The sequence below is a fragment of the Callionymus lyra genome, chromosome 19, assembly GCF_982586985.1.
Source record: "Callionymus lyra chromosome 19, fCalLyr1.hap1.1, whole genome shotgun sequence".
Classification (NCBI taxonomy): Eukaryota; Metazoa; Chordata; class Actinopteri; order Syngnathiformes; family Callionymidae; genus Callionymus; species Callionymus lyra.
In genome coordinates, this window is record NC_141836.1 from 16,085,234 (window position 1) to 16,101,300 (window position 16,067).

Genomic DNA, 16,067 nt, shown 5'->3' on the forward strand with positions numbered 1-16,067 from the left:
ATAGTGTTGTCATAGAAGAAATGAGGGATGAAGGAGAAAGAGGACTAAAGGACGGAGGTGTGGAAGGGTGTGACAGCGGAAAGGGGGAATGAAGGGGAAGGAGGGAAAGGACAGAATGAATATAAAAGAGGAAGGGAGACTTTGCCCTCCAGCAGGAACACTCCCACGATTGTGTGTACTTGCGAGTGTGTGTGTGTGTGTACACTTCTGTGTGTATGTGTGCAAACTGCTCCTTAGCCAAACCGACACACCCACAGGCTGTAGACCTCTATATCCTGTTCGGGCTGTCCTTTTGTCCAAACATTATGAACCCCCTCCCGCCCCAACATTACTGGTCCGGGGTAAAGGCCGCAGACGGATGGGGCGAACAAAGACACCTTTCTTAAATAAACAGTGGGAGAAAGGTTGAGTGAAAATCATGGCTAAGAGGCAGAGTTTACTGTAAACCAACTCTTTTTTTTTTTTTTTTGGTCAATGTCTCCCTGCCAGTCGGTCTGCCAGTGTGTACTCCTGCGACTACTCATCTAAACACACTCTTTACTAGGCTCAGCGTCGCCACGGCTGATGCTCGATGCACTTCTGCTGGAGCAACATCGCTGCCTTGCTTCACAACAACCACACTTATCACACACCTATCAGATCTGTGGAGGGAGGAGAGAGACATCCACGCTTGGATGCGCTTCATCTCTTTGTTAGGAACTCACGGAGGGCTTTTGTCAGAAGATAGTTTACTTTGCCTTGAGACGAAATACTCAAACAACTTTGAGAACGCTGCGACACTTCTGCCTTTAACACTGCTGTCCATATCGACCTATTAGTCACATGACAATTGACACCTATTCCCCAAATTATAAACATCTTTTGTGCATTGATTTGACTTCTTATTTATTTGCTTACAAATACATGTTAAAGAATATTATTGAAACATTTAGTATTTTTGTTTTTCATTTGAAGTCTCGCTGAAAATGTGAAGGTTTTCGAAGGCTTTAAAGAAGTCATTATGCTCGAAATTGCAAAAAGTAAAAAGCTTACAAATATTCCAGTCTGTGTAACTAACCTTTTCTTTTAAAAAACAACTTTTTCATTATCCTCTACTCTTCTACAGTATTTATGTTTTTAAAAATATTCTCTTGGAATAATTGCGGACAAACGTTTCCACTGAACTTTAAACGTAGAAAAATATTGTGACATTATTCTCAATGTAGTCATTTTATTGAATGTTATGGGTATCGAACAGCAATTTTTGAAATCGCTTTGGAAAATGAACAGCTTCCATGTTGTCAATCTTAATTATTACATATATGAGTATATAATAATGAATTAGTACATTTATTATCACCCTTCCGATAATATTCTCTCGGCTACACATTTTACATTTTGCGTAAAGAATCTTTATGGGGCCAAATTTAATGGGGCTTACATTCTGTATTTTTACATTAAATTCCTTTATTGCACAATGCTCACAACCTAATAATACAATTTAAGCTTCATGACTCAATGAACCGCAAAGGTTCAACCTTTTAACCTTTAACCTTCACCCCCTTCAATGAAGTTCTTTCGTACGGATTTATTTAATGCAATAACATCTGTGTGTTTAGTATGAGCAAAAGAACACACAACGCTAACATGCCCAACCCAAGTATACTTTGGTGGCATGTCTAATCTTTAACAAACAGCTCTGCTGCTTCCGACTCTCCACCAGTAATCCATCTCTTGCTAGTTTTTCGGGGCAGGAGGAGGACAAGAAGGAGGCAGATGTTGACATTTTGGGGGGTAAAATAAAATCCCATCGACAAGGGAAAGGGGAACCTTCCTGTCCAACATGGCGTTTTTTTTTTTTTAATAATGAAATTGAAAATAAAGCAGTAGCAAAAATGGAGAACTGGGAGAGAAGACGGATGGCAAGAGTGTGAAAAACAGTGTGAATATCAGTGTGTCTTTGCTAGGAAAAAGGGGGCTTTTTCAGAGTGGTGGACTGACCATCATGTCCTGCAGGATGTGAGGTCACTTGACAAAGATGGCTGGTGGGCGGTGAGAAAAACTGGTTACCACGGTGATAATAGAACTTTTTTATTTTTTTAAATTTAATGGTGACTGAGAAGAGAGATACAATTTAGGGGTGGATGGGGAAGGGGGGGCAGGAGTTTAGAGTTTCTTATGTACAGCTATTAAAATTGCATGTGTTGCAGAGAAGGAGGGGGGGGTAGGCAAAACTGCTGGGCTACAAAAGTCAATAGGTTGGGAGGAAAGGGCTGAAATCATCTGTTCAGATGAGGACAAAGGGGCAGTAAATAGGGGGTGGGGAGATGCCGAGAGAAAGACCTGGTAATGGAGTCACAGTGCACAAGGTATGAGCGAAATAAAAGAAGCGGAAAAAAACAATATCATGTCACTTTCTAAACCTCTGGGTGCCGCACAGACGAGCAAGACTGACAGTGCTAACTTAATTTTTTCCCCTCCTAAGTATTAAATCTATTTTGGTTTTTATGAAAGAGGAGTGAATAAGGGAGGGATGAGAGCGGATTATTAAACCTAAAAGCGAGGAGGAAAGGGAGAACAGTGAGGTGTGTGAGGGGTGAGGGGGTTGAAATCTGTTCACGGTGTCTTAAATATTAAACCTATTTCAAGTTTAATGAAGTGCAAATACTATGGGGAGATTCTTAACTGGAATACAGAGAGGAAGGGGGTGAAAGGGGGATCCGATTCATTATTTTAAGTGTTCACCTTTAGACTGCTGAGACTTGGGGAGTGAGAGCGGGAAGAAAAAAATGAGCAAAAGTTTGTGAGGGAAGAGTGAACGTCAGGGCACTTCTTCAGAGTTTGAGTGCAGAGGATGAAGGTCTGGACTAGAACAAGACAAAACATGTATTGCTCACAGGAATACGCGGAACATGCTAACACTGAAAACAGGATTTGCTTTCTGAGCATCTTCAGGCGTGTGTGCGTTTTTTTGTGTGCGGTTGAGGAGTGGGGAACTCTGTAGGGGCTGCAAGAGCAAGAAAGGAGGGAGTCGGATAAAGACGTTGGAATACAAAAAGATTTTCGATGTAGTCAATGAGCAACAGCTAGAGGGAAGTGGAAAGAACGGCCCACGTATGATTGAACAGTTCATGTCTACATAATCAGATGCTCTAAGCTGTGTATGTGTGTGTGCGTGCGTGTGTGTGTGTGTGTCACACACAAAGCGTTGCCAAAATCCCCCAAGCTGCAAGAAAAGGTCAAGACGTGTGTGCGAATTTTTCTTATACGACAAAAAATAGTATTTTTGGTTCAGTTTTTTTTTTTAACCAAGATACAAATCAATTTGGGTTTTTCCCCCAATCACACAGCAAGTGTTACATGAGTGTAAAGATAGAATACTGTTACATTCACTCCTTTTTTCTACTTCATCCATTTTATTGTTTCCTTCCAAAACAGTATAAGTTGTTGTGTTGTCTCTTGAATCGATTGAATACACGAATGCTGTTATGTTATTATAAATGGTTTGCATAAAAATCTATAAAACCATCACAAAGACTCACTAATGTAAACCACCGGACTTCAAATATTGTCCCATAATGCACTGCAGCATTTGACTATTGTAGTCACAAAAGCCCTGGGAAAAGTTTATTTTTTTAATAAACTCAGATATTATACTCAAATACTCCTTTTGTACAAGTAATAAAAGTGCAATAATAAGAAAAAGGTTATGGGTGTCCTTTTATGATTGTTTGAGGTGCATCTTAAATCCTGTTTGGTAGCAAATTTATGTTTTTTCCTGGTCCACATCGTGAGCCACACAGAGAAGGTGTGTGTAACAATGACAAACACCTCAAATACATTTATTTCTAGTAAATAAATTGTCAATAACTTAAGATGTTTGTGTCTGTATTCACCAGGGAGCGACAAAAGCTCCTTGAAGACAGTGGAGGGGGGGAATAATAAAAAAAAAAGAACAATTGCCTGACAATCAATTGCTTGACAGCTGGTTGTCTCAGGATTACACGGATAACAAAGACACAAGTGACACGATGCAGTCAGTGACAAATATACATGATTATTTGAAACGGCTCGACTGGCTCTTTGAATTGCAGATGTTTTTTAATTCAGGTCAGAAACAGGCAGCGGGGACAAAACTAAAAATAATTCCAGGTAATTATTTAAAGATTCAGCACATCAGCAGACAGAAGTGGCAACTATTTAAAACTCCTCACCTAGAACATTGTCAGCTCCAATATCTGGCGGTGCGGAAACAGGAATATATGTGTGCGCGCTGATTGCGGCGCGCGTTGATAAGTGTGAATTCACTTTCGCATATTCAAATGTTGCACTTCAGGTAGCGGTCTCAGCGGAGTTGGGGAACATCAGGAACCATTACGTCTGGATTAAGCTTGGATCGTGTCAGCAGATGTTTGCAAGGGAAAGGGATAGAAAGATATTAAATCCTAATTCCCGCGAATGTGCATTCACACGCCACCTTCCACCGAGATTAATGCAGCGCAGATCCTGAAGCAGAAGTCTGCTGAATAAATATCAAACGATAGACCGGGTTTGGCACTCAGGCCTCAGGTTTGAAAGGCCAGGCCTGAGAAACAAAGTCATAGGCTAATAGCTAAAGTACCTGGCGGTGCCCTGGGATTTTTAAAAGATGGTGCTAGCATCATTTTTCGGCAACAATTCGGAAAAATTGCTAAAGGCTAAAAGAAGGCGAAAAATGTTCAAGGACTTCCGACATTTAAAAGGCTGAGCTACAGAGTTTTAATCTAGGAATGACACTAAAGAAATACTGTTGTACTAATAATAAGGGAGTAGGTAGAAACATATGCTTAGTCCAGAAACAGAGCGGTGCATGGCGGTCATTTTGGGGCCAAAATCGATCAGATCTTGTAGCAACCATAAGCAGGTAACCAAGCCGATTCCAAGTGTGCTTTATAAATATAGATTTCTTGAAAAAGTACCAAGATAAGCTTCTTACAAAACAATTCCCTTAATTTATAAGCATCATTTGCAATTACACAATTGTTGACAAGCCGAATAAAACTGTCTTCTGCTGCTACCCAGCAACTTACCAAGTGGCTTTAAATAGAACTGTACTTAACTTTTAATTCCCTGGTTGTTCCATATGCTCCTCACATCAGATTTGGAGTTCAGGTGTCAAAAGCCTTGATTTACAAAGACTTAGGATTTGTTTGGAGCTTACAGGACGTTGTCCACTTAAACCCCATTTATTTTTATTCTTCGATCGATGGATTTTACATCAAGACGGTCCCGTGACCGACGACTCCACGGCATCCACGCACCACACCGGAGTTCTTGACCTCACTAAACCAGTTTGGTAATCCCCATCTGCCTCCGCTAAACACACACCAGGCAGGCAAGGACACACAATGGTTGTCATGCCGCACCTCCGTGAAGCCCACTTGTAACTTGATATTGCTTAAAATTGCTTATTTTCTCGACGACACAAACTTCAGGTGTCACTTTATACGTTTCCAGACAGAACTCATGAGAGAATCTGGGACTGCTGACGCTCGACGGGTGCGGATGCTGCCACTTTTTCCTCTACACGTCAGTGCTCTTTGCCGTCTGTTTTCCCCACTGTAGCTTCATAACTTTCCCCTTATTTTACTCCCTTTTTTTAAAGGTCCTTCCATAAACCCCCAGGAGGAGGGAGGAGGGGGGGCTTGGATGGCGAGGACGCACTGGTAATCCGTGCAGTGACCCAGGTCAATTCAATTATCCTGTTTTTTTCCTCCGTGCAACGTGTGTGCCCATTTCACAGCCAACTCCCTTAATGCGCCCAGGATTAGCTTCTCTTACTTTTAATGATTTAACTATCGACACCCATGTCCCGACGCACACATAACCAGACATATAAAAACTGTTGGTGTAAATTTGTCAGAATGCAAAGTCATCATTGAAACGATACTTAAAACAGGAGTCGTGACTCGAGCATTACTTGGAGGACGAAAACAGCAACAAGGCGGGGATTGTGTGTCCGTCAGTATGTGGGGAAGTGTCACCTTACAACTCCGTGATGCGTGATAATCACCTTAGCTCTAACACCTTGGACATTTAGCCTAATCTAAACCCTCATAAAGGAAATGAGGTTGTTTCCTACAAGTAAACTGTCCAGTTGACACGCCTACAATAGTTTAAACACATAAACGGGTTTAATTATGTTGATGGGAAAGTAGAAGTGAGATAAGATTAGCGTTAGTCAATGTAGGTTGGTTATCTTAACACCTAACGGTAATCTGTTTATCCAACAAGTTAAGAGGCAACCACACTTTTACCAAGACATTTCACCCAGATAACTGTTGGAGTAACATTGTGTTACGTTTTTACCGTGGAGAATGTGAACCTGTAATACCGAAAGAGTCCACCAGCTGGACCGTGAAGGTGATCTTCAAGAATCCTCAGATGACATTCCTTTCAATATGAATGGAGTTAAACCAGAGAGTGGATTATACCACAACGCAGCTTTGTAGTATACCAACACTTTGACAGATGTGTACCACATAAAATCAATTTAAGGCCAGTACGTACAATCAGAATTAATACACAAGATATATATCAATTCTTATTAGAAAATTAAAGGTGTAGAGGTAAGCTTTATAGTCCAAAAATATGTTGACTTGAGTATTATGTGTAAATTAAATAACTTAAATTGTACAACGTGATTTAGATATGACAGCTTTTAACACTGAGTTTTGTAGTGTTTCTCATTTATTTTCCTTAATAGTGTTGTTTAGTTACTCAATAGTTATCTGCCACAAAGACCCGCTCACCCTGGCTCTTTTCAATATGCAATTGTACAAGCAAAACTGTTGAAAGAACTTAACCTTCAATAGCTCATGTTTAGACGACATCGCTCACACATACAGTCGTCCAAACAAAGAACATCGTGTCTTACTTTGAACACACTTAAAATATGTGTTCTGTCGTAGATAGCTTGTATGTCGCACATATTTGACTAATTATAGTAGATCCAAGTTAGGAAATAGTCTCCCATATGAGACCTGAGGCATTAGTTGGAGGGTAAAGTGTGTCAGACTAACCTGGAATATCTTGTCCATTGTAGTTCCATCCTGCCACAGCTAGCATGGAAGGCAGTGGGGATCCAGGTCTGCTGTCTCGGTCGCGCTCTCTGTCCCAGTTCTTCTCAGCTTGCTGGGTAATGTGTCTGACGGTGTCTTTGTTCTTTCTGTTCTTCCTCCGCCCTGACCCTGACAAGGGTTGCAGTGGACCATCGCCTCCAGAGTTTCCTCCGCCAGCTCCTGGCTCACCCTGACTCTGGGCAGCCCCTCTAGGAGTGTCCCTCGGGTGAGAGGAGGAGGCCGGGGACACCTGCTCTTCCTTGACAGTGACCGGTCTGTAGTCGTGTGGCCAAGCAGGCTGGGAGTCATGGCAGGCCTCCTCTTGGCTCTCGTGACTCTTCGGGGGTTCTTGGTCTTCCTTCCCATACGTGCTGCCTCCTTCGTGGCAGCTAGCGATGGCCGAGTCCCCGGAAGAATTAGCTGGGCTGGTGCGACGCGCCAACCACGGAGAGGTGCTTCGACCCGACATGATGGAGGCCAGTGCTTCGGACGCCATGCCAACGATACCCCCGCTTAGACCCATCCCGGCGACGGCCCCCGCTCCAGTTATACCGACTCCTCCTGAAACGCCGCCCAAACCGGTGGCGCTGACGGCTCCCATTTCGAATTCGGCCAGCTCGTCGGCCATCTCGGATCGGATGCTGATGTCGAGCGCCGCCTTGATGAAGCTGTGACACGCCTGGACGATGTCGGTCATCTGAAGGTAGCTGGCGGCGGACATCACCTCGATCACGTTCTTACTGGTGAGCGCGAGGTGCGCGGAGTACATGAAGTCCAGGATGGCTTTGAAGCCTGTTGCGGTGACGATATCCAGGTGAGTAACAGTTGTCAGGTGATGCGGCTCGCCGCCTTTTTTAACCTATTACAACGGAAACAAAATCAATTGTTTGCTCGAGTTGCAGATATGCTTTACCGCCACGAGGTCTCCTACCTGGCAGTAGAGCGTTTTGAAGTAACGAGAAGAACCCAGGAGGACGTTCTTATGGGCCTTGAAGATCTTTCCGTCCACGATGACGCAAGCGTCACAGAGGATGCCGTGCTGCCTCTGCTCGTTGAGCTCTCTCAGGAGCTGACGGTAGTGAGAGGAGATCTCCATGTCCTCCTTCCTGTTGTTCATCTGTATACCTGAACAAAAGCCTCTCCAAAATTCTGCAGGGGGAAAAAAAGAGAGAGATTTAAAAAAAATACTGTGCAGAGTTTGACAAAAACAAGGGTTCATTGTCACCAATTCTTGGACCATTCTGTTGATGACTGTTTTATCCTGACACATATTTTTTAATGAAAAACAAGTGGATTTAACTGAAAACGAGCTAAGGTGAGGACACTTCCATAGTTCTGACATTTAAATGTGACATCAATTGAATTCGGCAGGAGTTTGATGTCTAAAAGCAGCTCGACGAAAGTCAGAAGAATCGGTTTCAAACCAAGTCTGACAGGTGCAAGTGTGTGTGTGTGAGGGAGTAGCAGCTAGGGCTCATTAAAAGTGTCATTTATAAGTCGATTCTTACAGTTTTGAAAAGGAAAAAAGGGTTACAAAGCACTTTGAATTGAAAGTAAACACAACCTTGACCTACATTGTTGCTTTGAAGACTTCATCAGAAGTTGAAATGAGATTGCAATCCACTTTAGATATCTGACCCTCTGACCCTTTATCTTAAACCCAAAAATATTTTGATGACAATCCGTCTAATTGCTTTAGATTCTACTATTCACTTTGAACTGAGGTCGCGGGAGCCATTTTGTTATTCTCTTGGTTTTGACCATGATGGAATTTTTCCTTGAGAATAGTTACTGTTCCTTCTTTTGTTGTGCAATTAATGAATAGCAGTCCTTTATCAATGAAGGCCACATAGATTGTAAAGCTGAATGCAACAAAGGAAAAATGCAAATTGCTACACTGTGAGTCTCTATCAATGAATATGATGGGGGGGGGGGGGAAATTCCCAATTAGTACATTCAAATCACAGAAGCAATATCTTGACGGTAGCTTTAGCCGCCACCATAACCGCTCTTGTCTCGGTAAATCGGGGGGACGCAGAGTGTTACCAGACACAGCGGTGATTTGTTTTGGGACCGCCACAGCTGTCAGCTCTCATGGGCCATTGGAAGAGATGACAGCTTGGATCGGCCAAGGTGACAGAAACGTTTGCTCGGGGGGCCGGCACACTTCAGGTCATGTTTAGCAAAGCTCTGCTCAACCTGATGGCTTGTAAGATCAGATAAATCCAGCGCCTCAAACTTGGACAAAAGCACCACCTATGAACTGCACTGGACAGGAAGGGCGAGTGATGGTGACAACTGCTGAAAACCTCTGGTATACGAATAAAGACGACGCGTCCTTGGATCAATGCTCTGCTAACTAATTTACTTCCTCCTTTATGACCTTTCTCCTCAAATAGTTGGACAGAACAAACTTCATAAAGCCATTAAAAAAAAGCTTTTTTTTCTTAACTTTTAAGATGTTGTTTCTGTAGTTTTCAAACACATGACAGACGCAACTGCCGAAACCATGGAAAATATCTTCTGGGTCTGACACCTTTGATTCAAAGGCTGTCATAAATGTGAAACTTGTGAAAAAAAAAAAAGTCCAATCCCATCTCCCAAGGCAAGTTTCAACAAAAATGTTTTCATCCCCCAGATCGCACATTTCTTCGAAAAATCTATTGCCCATCTAACCTTGAGATACTTGTTCCTTTCTTCAATGCCCTGATGGAGGCATTGAGAGTCTTCTTCTCTCACCTTTTGAGACAAACTCAGCTGCTGTAAAGACTCAACAGCTCTTCTTTTCCTCTCCTCTCAGGGCCACTGCTGCATTCAATTGTAAAGGCGCTGCCCAACGATCGGCAGTGGAGCAACATAAAACACATACAAAGTCACATATTCAAAGAGAAATATTTCAATATCATGTGTGGAACAGGGTCACTTGATAACACCACCGTCAGCTGGACAAATCAATGGACATCGGAAATAATGCAAGAACGCCAGTTTGAATCGATAACTCCCCACAAAGATCTCTCTAGGTTTCTTGTCATTGGTTTGTCAAAATATACATGTTCACCAAAGTTCAACACATGTGTTCATAAAGTTTGGTTGAATTGATTTATCTAAATGAAAAGAAACTTTCATGATTAAAAACTCAACTTGTAAATCATAAACCTCTGAGATATGAAACTGGAAACCAATAAAACTAAGCAAATGTTCTAAGAAATTGTTCATCAATTTAACATGGCAGTTGATAAAAGTAAAGTAAAAAAAAAAACCTTAATGAATTGACGTTTCCTGTTGCCATGTAAATTATTTTTAGCTTCAATCCCGACGGAGTAACTGATCTCCGAGTATCTTACAGAAGAAGGAAATTGAGATGTATCGTTTCTTCTAAAAGCAAAATGAGCTCATTATTCTCGTATGTTTTCTTGCTAGTATCTGCAGTTATGGACAATGTTACTAACCATTTATCATTTTTCAAGTACATTTTATAAGATGTTTAGGAAATGATGTTCCATAAATGGGGCCATAGGGAGACATATAGACAAACAAGCACTCAAACACACCGAAAGACAATCTATTTGTAAAGCGCCTTTTAGCAGACCAGGGTCAGAAAGAGCTCAAACAACAAAACAACACTCTGTTATCGTTCCAAAGCTTAGGAGCAACAGTCTGGTCTCCTCTGGTCCTGAAGCGTGTTCAGGAACCATCAGTAGATTCTGATCCACAGACCTAAGAGCCTGAGCTGGGGTGTAAGGCTGGATCAGATCACTGATCCTGAAAGAAACTGGCAGCCAGTGAAGAGGTTAAGGATCGGGGAAATGTGAGTTCTTCTACTACAGCGGCTCTGAATTGTTGTATTAACTGCAACAGAGACAGCTCCTTCTAGTTTACACGCGAAAATAAACTGTTACAATAGTCTAAACAAGAAGGCACAAATGCACGTGCATGTTATAAACTCTCTTTACAACTATAAAGATAGATTTTTTTCCCCTTTTTACATTCAGCTATTAGCGAGTCATGTCAAACTCAGATATTTTCAAACTTTTTCATGGCTGGTAAAGACTTCAAAATAATTAATTTGTGTATTTATCAACACAATAATAAGTCATTGATTTTCTTGTAATGGCAGGTGAAAAATGGCCTTGTATACTTTTTTTATTAGGTATATTAAAAAATTGATATGTTTTTTGCACTTCACGACAAAATAATTGATGCATTTGAAGTATTTCTAGAAAATATCAGAATGCTTGAGGCTAAAAAAAAAAGGTTATTCCAGTAACTCGGACACAGTGTTCTCAGTATGCGTGATGTGGGCTTTTGCCCTAATTTCACAGAGTTGTTGCACATGTATCATTTTCAACTGTTTTGAAATACTTTGTTATAAAGCGTAATGTAAAATGAATCCAGTCATATTTCCAAAATTCAAATCCAAACAAGAACAAGTGAGTGACGTTGCTTTGCGTTTTAAAATGAGGATTTTGTGAAAGGCTATGGTTAGAAAAGGGATGGGAAGATAAAGAGTAAATCAGATTCATTGCTGCAACAGATAAAGCGCCAGGAGGAACTCTAATGAAACATTGACTTCTGATCTCTTAACTTGCTTAATTGACTTAATTTCACATCTCCCTCCAGTCAGAGGTGTCAATCGGAACCCCACCGATAACATCCGCAGACAACCTTTTAAGAAATCATACGACATGTCTTTTATTACCTCCTCATCCCCTAAGATATACATCTTTTTTTATCCTGGCAAAATAAGCCACGGAGTGAAAGGAGAAATGGGAGCCCTGCAGCCACAACATGCTTATGTGTGATCAGTAACGATAGTTTCAATAAAGCTCCCAGTCACCGTCACCCTTACGCCAGGGAAATCCAAAGTGACTGTCCTTAACTTGGCCCTGTGCCCCTTCCTGTCTTCGACTCAAACACACACACACACACACACGCACACGCACACACACAGAAATGCCGCCGTCGCCTCCGACCACTAAACACATGAAGCAGACGTGCCAAACCTGAAAGCCCTCACATTCACACGCTTAGCACAGTCGTCGTAAGCGTCACAGCCGGTTTGTCCCGGTCGCATCACGACAAAGTCACTTAAGGCTTCGGCCAGACGAGTAAAGTGATGAGACGTGTGATGGAGTGAGAGGACAGGGCTTCTTCCTCCTTGTGTTTCTCTTAATACAGTCTGTCCCTCCGAGCCACTTCCATGCCTACTAGACCGCGCAGGACGGAAAAAAAAGGGTCTCTGCGGATCAGAGATACTTGAACAGAGACTGCATGCAGATACAATTTTCCAACATTTTGTACGCCTCTATTTAGATATTATCTACCTATCAATCTCAGAGATATTTTATATTGAGATATGTCAGTAATAGCTTCATGTCGTTGAAAACAGAAAAAGTTATTTTGATCCCTGTTTCCGATCATAGCTACAGATAAATAGCTTCTGAATTAGATTCTTAACTACATCAAAATGCAGTTTATTTAGACTCGATAAAGTTTTTTAGCAAATTAAACTATTAGATATTGTCAACAGAACCCACAAGTCTTTTCTAAAAAATTAAAAAGTCAAGCAACATGCTTACTTTACCTGCTCTCTCGACTGAACACCATTGAAACTACATTAAAGGCGTGTTTTATGTCGCTTAACAATATATCTTGGCTGTTCTTTAGTCTGCCTTTGTTATAAAGCGTAAGGCCAGCACATGATGTACCTTCGATGAAGTGTCGGATCATGACGGACCAATAACTAAAAACTGTTAAAAAAAAATAACAAGTTTAAAGAAAAATATAGAATTATTAAAAGGTAATGTAATATTTATCTGGCATTTATAAGATTATATTTTTGGTTTAATTATATAGATATTGAAGATACAACGCTGTGTTCAATCATAACAACAATACAAATAAATATATTATACTATTCAAATGATTAAGTAAAAAGCTGTTAAGTTGAGTGTATATAAAGCACAAACAATTATACAACTAAACTCTTAAATCAATTCTTATAAATCCTTCCATCTATCAGTCTTACTTAGGAGGCAAAAAAAGTAAATATCTTAAAGGGAAATATTAAATGCCAAGAAAAGGAGGAATTTTATTTGAATCAAGAGAAAGAAAATTCCATTTTCCCTTTAAGATATTTACTGTTTTTGTGTAATACTAGCCACATGAAGTTGTGTAGTTGTTTATTTGTGACTTGCATGATGGAAAATCATTGACAGATACATTTAATGAATCTGTCTGTCATAGCTTTGTTTAAAAAGGGAGTTTTATTTATATATATATATATATATATATACATTTGAAGCCATCCACACAAAAGTCAACTATCTGTAACATTGTTGCAAAAACTATTTTATGCAGATTATTTCTTAACAGCAAACTAAAAAAAACAGGCATCTGTAAAAACAGGTTGGCATGTCCACGTTAAATGAATTATGTATAATGTAAAGTCCTCAAAACCAAATAAAATAAATGTTAGCCTTAAGGAAAATTATATTAAGAAAGTTTCTTTGACACGATATGCTAATATCAGTGATGAATTAAAAGGTACATGAATACGGAATGTGTTTACTTGGGCGCAGGAGAAAGTGCAGCATGCATAAGTAGAAATAAAATTAAATTCAGCTGTACAAAAAGATGCACTATAACTCAGAATGCTGTCAGTGAAGGCGAGCTGTTGGATAAATAAGTGGTTTTTCTTTAAACATTTGGAAATGTTCTTCAGGTGTAAGGCTAGGATTACAGTCCTAATGTTACAAATCACTTTCGAGGTTTAACAAACGTTAACAAAAATGACATTTAATTGAGGCCAGAAATACACAATTATGAATAAGCCATGTAAGTGTGAAAATAGATTTCTATTTATGCTAAAAACCTTAAACAAACGGTGAATAAAGATGCCAAGTTAAATAGTTAATAAAATATAATGATTCAATATAAACACATTCTTCTTTTTAAATGTATATAAATCATTTTTTATTAAGAAAACCCCCTGAAAGTACTTAATCTACATGTATTTATTTATTTAATTGATGATGTAGATGTAAAGATTCGAGTACTTGATGAGAGACAGGACAGCTTTGCTCCCATTCAACTGGGCATCAAGGCCATTATCCCGGGGGTTAATCCCGCCGGTTTTTGTTGGCCGGCCACCAGAGGAAGAAGGTGGAGGACGAGATTGACTCTAAGAAGGATAGCCATGTCATGTGGAGAGGGACCAAAGAGGATCCAGGAGGTTTAGGGAGACTTAAGAGTCGCTCAACTACCCTCGCCCCACCGCCACCTAGCAACGAGAACCTGGACCCTCGGTCCACGATCCCTGAACGCGTCCGTCGCCAGCAGTCTTTTGTCAAACCCTGGCACACAGCACGCCTTCAAAACAATCACTCCTTCTTGGCGTCTCCCTTTTTCTGCTGTCATCGGCGGCCACACAGAGGTGTTAATCCTCATGTGATCTTATGTAAATCCAGATGATCCCTGAGTGGACATAAAAAGGTGTAACTCTAAGAAGTCCTGAACGCAGATGGCTGCTTTATCCTCCGTTGACCTGCAAAGTGGCAGTGATACCTTTTAACCTCTTTTTACTTTTGTCCATATCAGAGTCAATTAGATCTATTCATTTCCTGCTTTCAAATTGATCAAATTCCATCGTGTTTCCAAGAGATTTTTCAAAGAAGCGTAACTTTGATCTAAAGGAAGAAAAAACCATCCAAAGTCCTCTAGTTGCACCAAATGCACAAAAACTGTGACAAGTTCACTGAGAGGGAGCATGAAGTGATATTAAGTTGTTTAAGTTAAAATGCAGGTTTGAGAGTGTTTTGTTCACATTTTTTCAGTGACAAACTTGTTGTAGAATTTGTTTTTTAACATTTACAAGAACTACCACACGAGCTAGAAATTGCCCTTTTATTAAAAAATGAAATAAAATAGCATTGTAGAAGTTCAATTTTGTTGTTGTTCATATGTATAAGTAAAAAGTTATAATTTATTTCACAGTTTGCTTAATATTTTTGCTTTTTTTCCCACTAAAAAGTCAAAAACTCGCTCTCAGAATAATATATGCATCTTTTTTATTCTATTTTATTTTCTTAATCATCATTTAACTATATCAGATCTCTCTCTCTCTACCCACCTTATCACATACATTTTGACTTTGTTTTTTATTTATTTTATAATTATTTAGATCTGTGTGTGTTTGTGTTCTCCTTCTTTGTAAAACAAAAAAACAAAAAACAATATATTTATGTATCATGTCAAGTCTTTGAATAAAACAAAAAGAAACTGGCAGTATTTCTGAATATGCCAGATATTTAAATTGCATCTTGTCCAAAATCACTCACTCAAAACACTCTTTAGTCGAAATACTCAGCCGTAAAATCGAAATCAAGCCAGGCGACGAGTATATAACTGTGGTCATACAAGGATGAAACAGTTTGCAACCTTGACAAACAAGCAGCTCTTCATGACGCAAAGCCTGTTCTGCTTCTCCAGCCTTGTACTCCTTTTTCTAAGCGACGGTCCAGACTAGTGCAAATCTTACATCTCCACTGAGCCCCCGACTTCTTAACCTCACACACTGACTGGTTCATTTACAAGGAACTCCCATTAGCTTCAGCAGCTGCGACTCACCAGGGACCTCCGACATGAATTCGCGGAGATTTGAAGTCGAAAATCTTCAGTTTATAATTCAGGATTTCAAACTTGTACATAACAGACTCACAAGAGAACAGTTTTAGGCTACAACCAGGACACATTTGGCGCCTAAACCTTTTAAAAAGGTGTCTCACGGTTGATGACACAAACACACACCCAAGAAGAAGAACATGACATGTTAGAATAACCTTGTCACATTTAGGAATAACATGGAACAGGATGGCAACTTGGTTTGCTAATAAGAAGTGAATCCTTTGCAAGTGTTTTGAAGGTATCTTTTATGATCCTTATGTTGATTTTGTTATGATTCCATACTTCATTTTCTGAGCTCCAAAG

General features: G+C 40.2%; 1 protein-coding gene across 2 annotated transcripts in view; it reads right to left on the reverse strand.

Moving 5' to 3' along the window:
• Nucleotides 1–16,067, reverse strand: part of zbtb46 (zinc finger and BTB domain containing 46) — a 55,378-nt gene that overhangs the window by 27,812 nt on the left and 11,499 nt on the right. For both annotated transcript variants that reach the window (XM_087780782.1, XM_087780781.1), the window contains exons 2-3: nt 8,011–8,228; nt 7,041–7,938 (exon numbers count right to left, since the gene is read on the reverse strand). In XM_087780782.1, coding sequence (XP_087636908.1) covers nt 7,041–7,938; nt 8,011–8,196 — 1,084 coding nt within the window. In that variant the 5' untranslated portion in view covers nt 8,197–8,228. The remainder of the gene's footprint in view (nt 1–7,040; nt 7,939–8,010; nt 8,229–16,067) is intronic.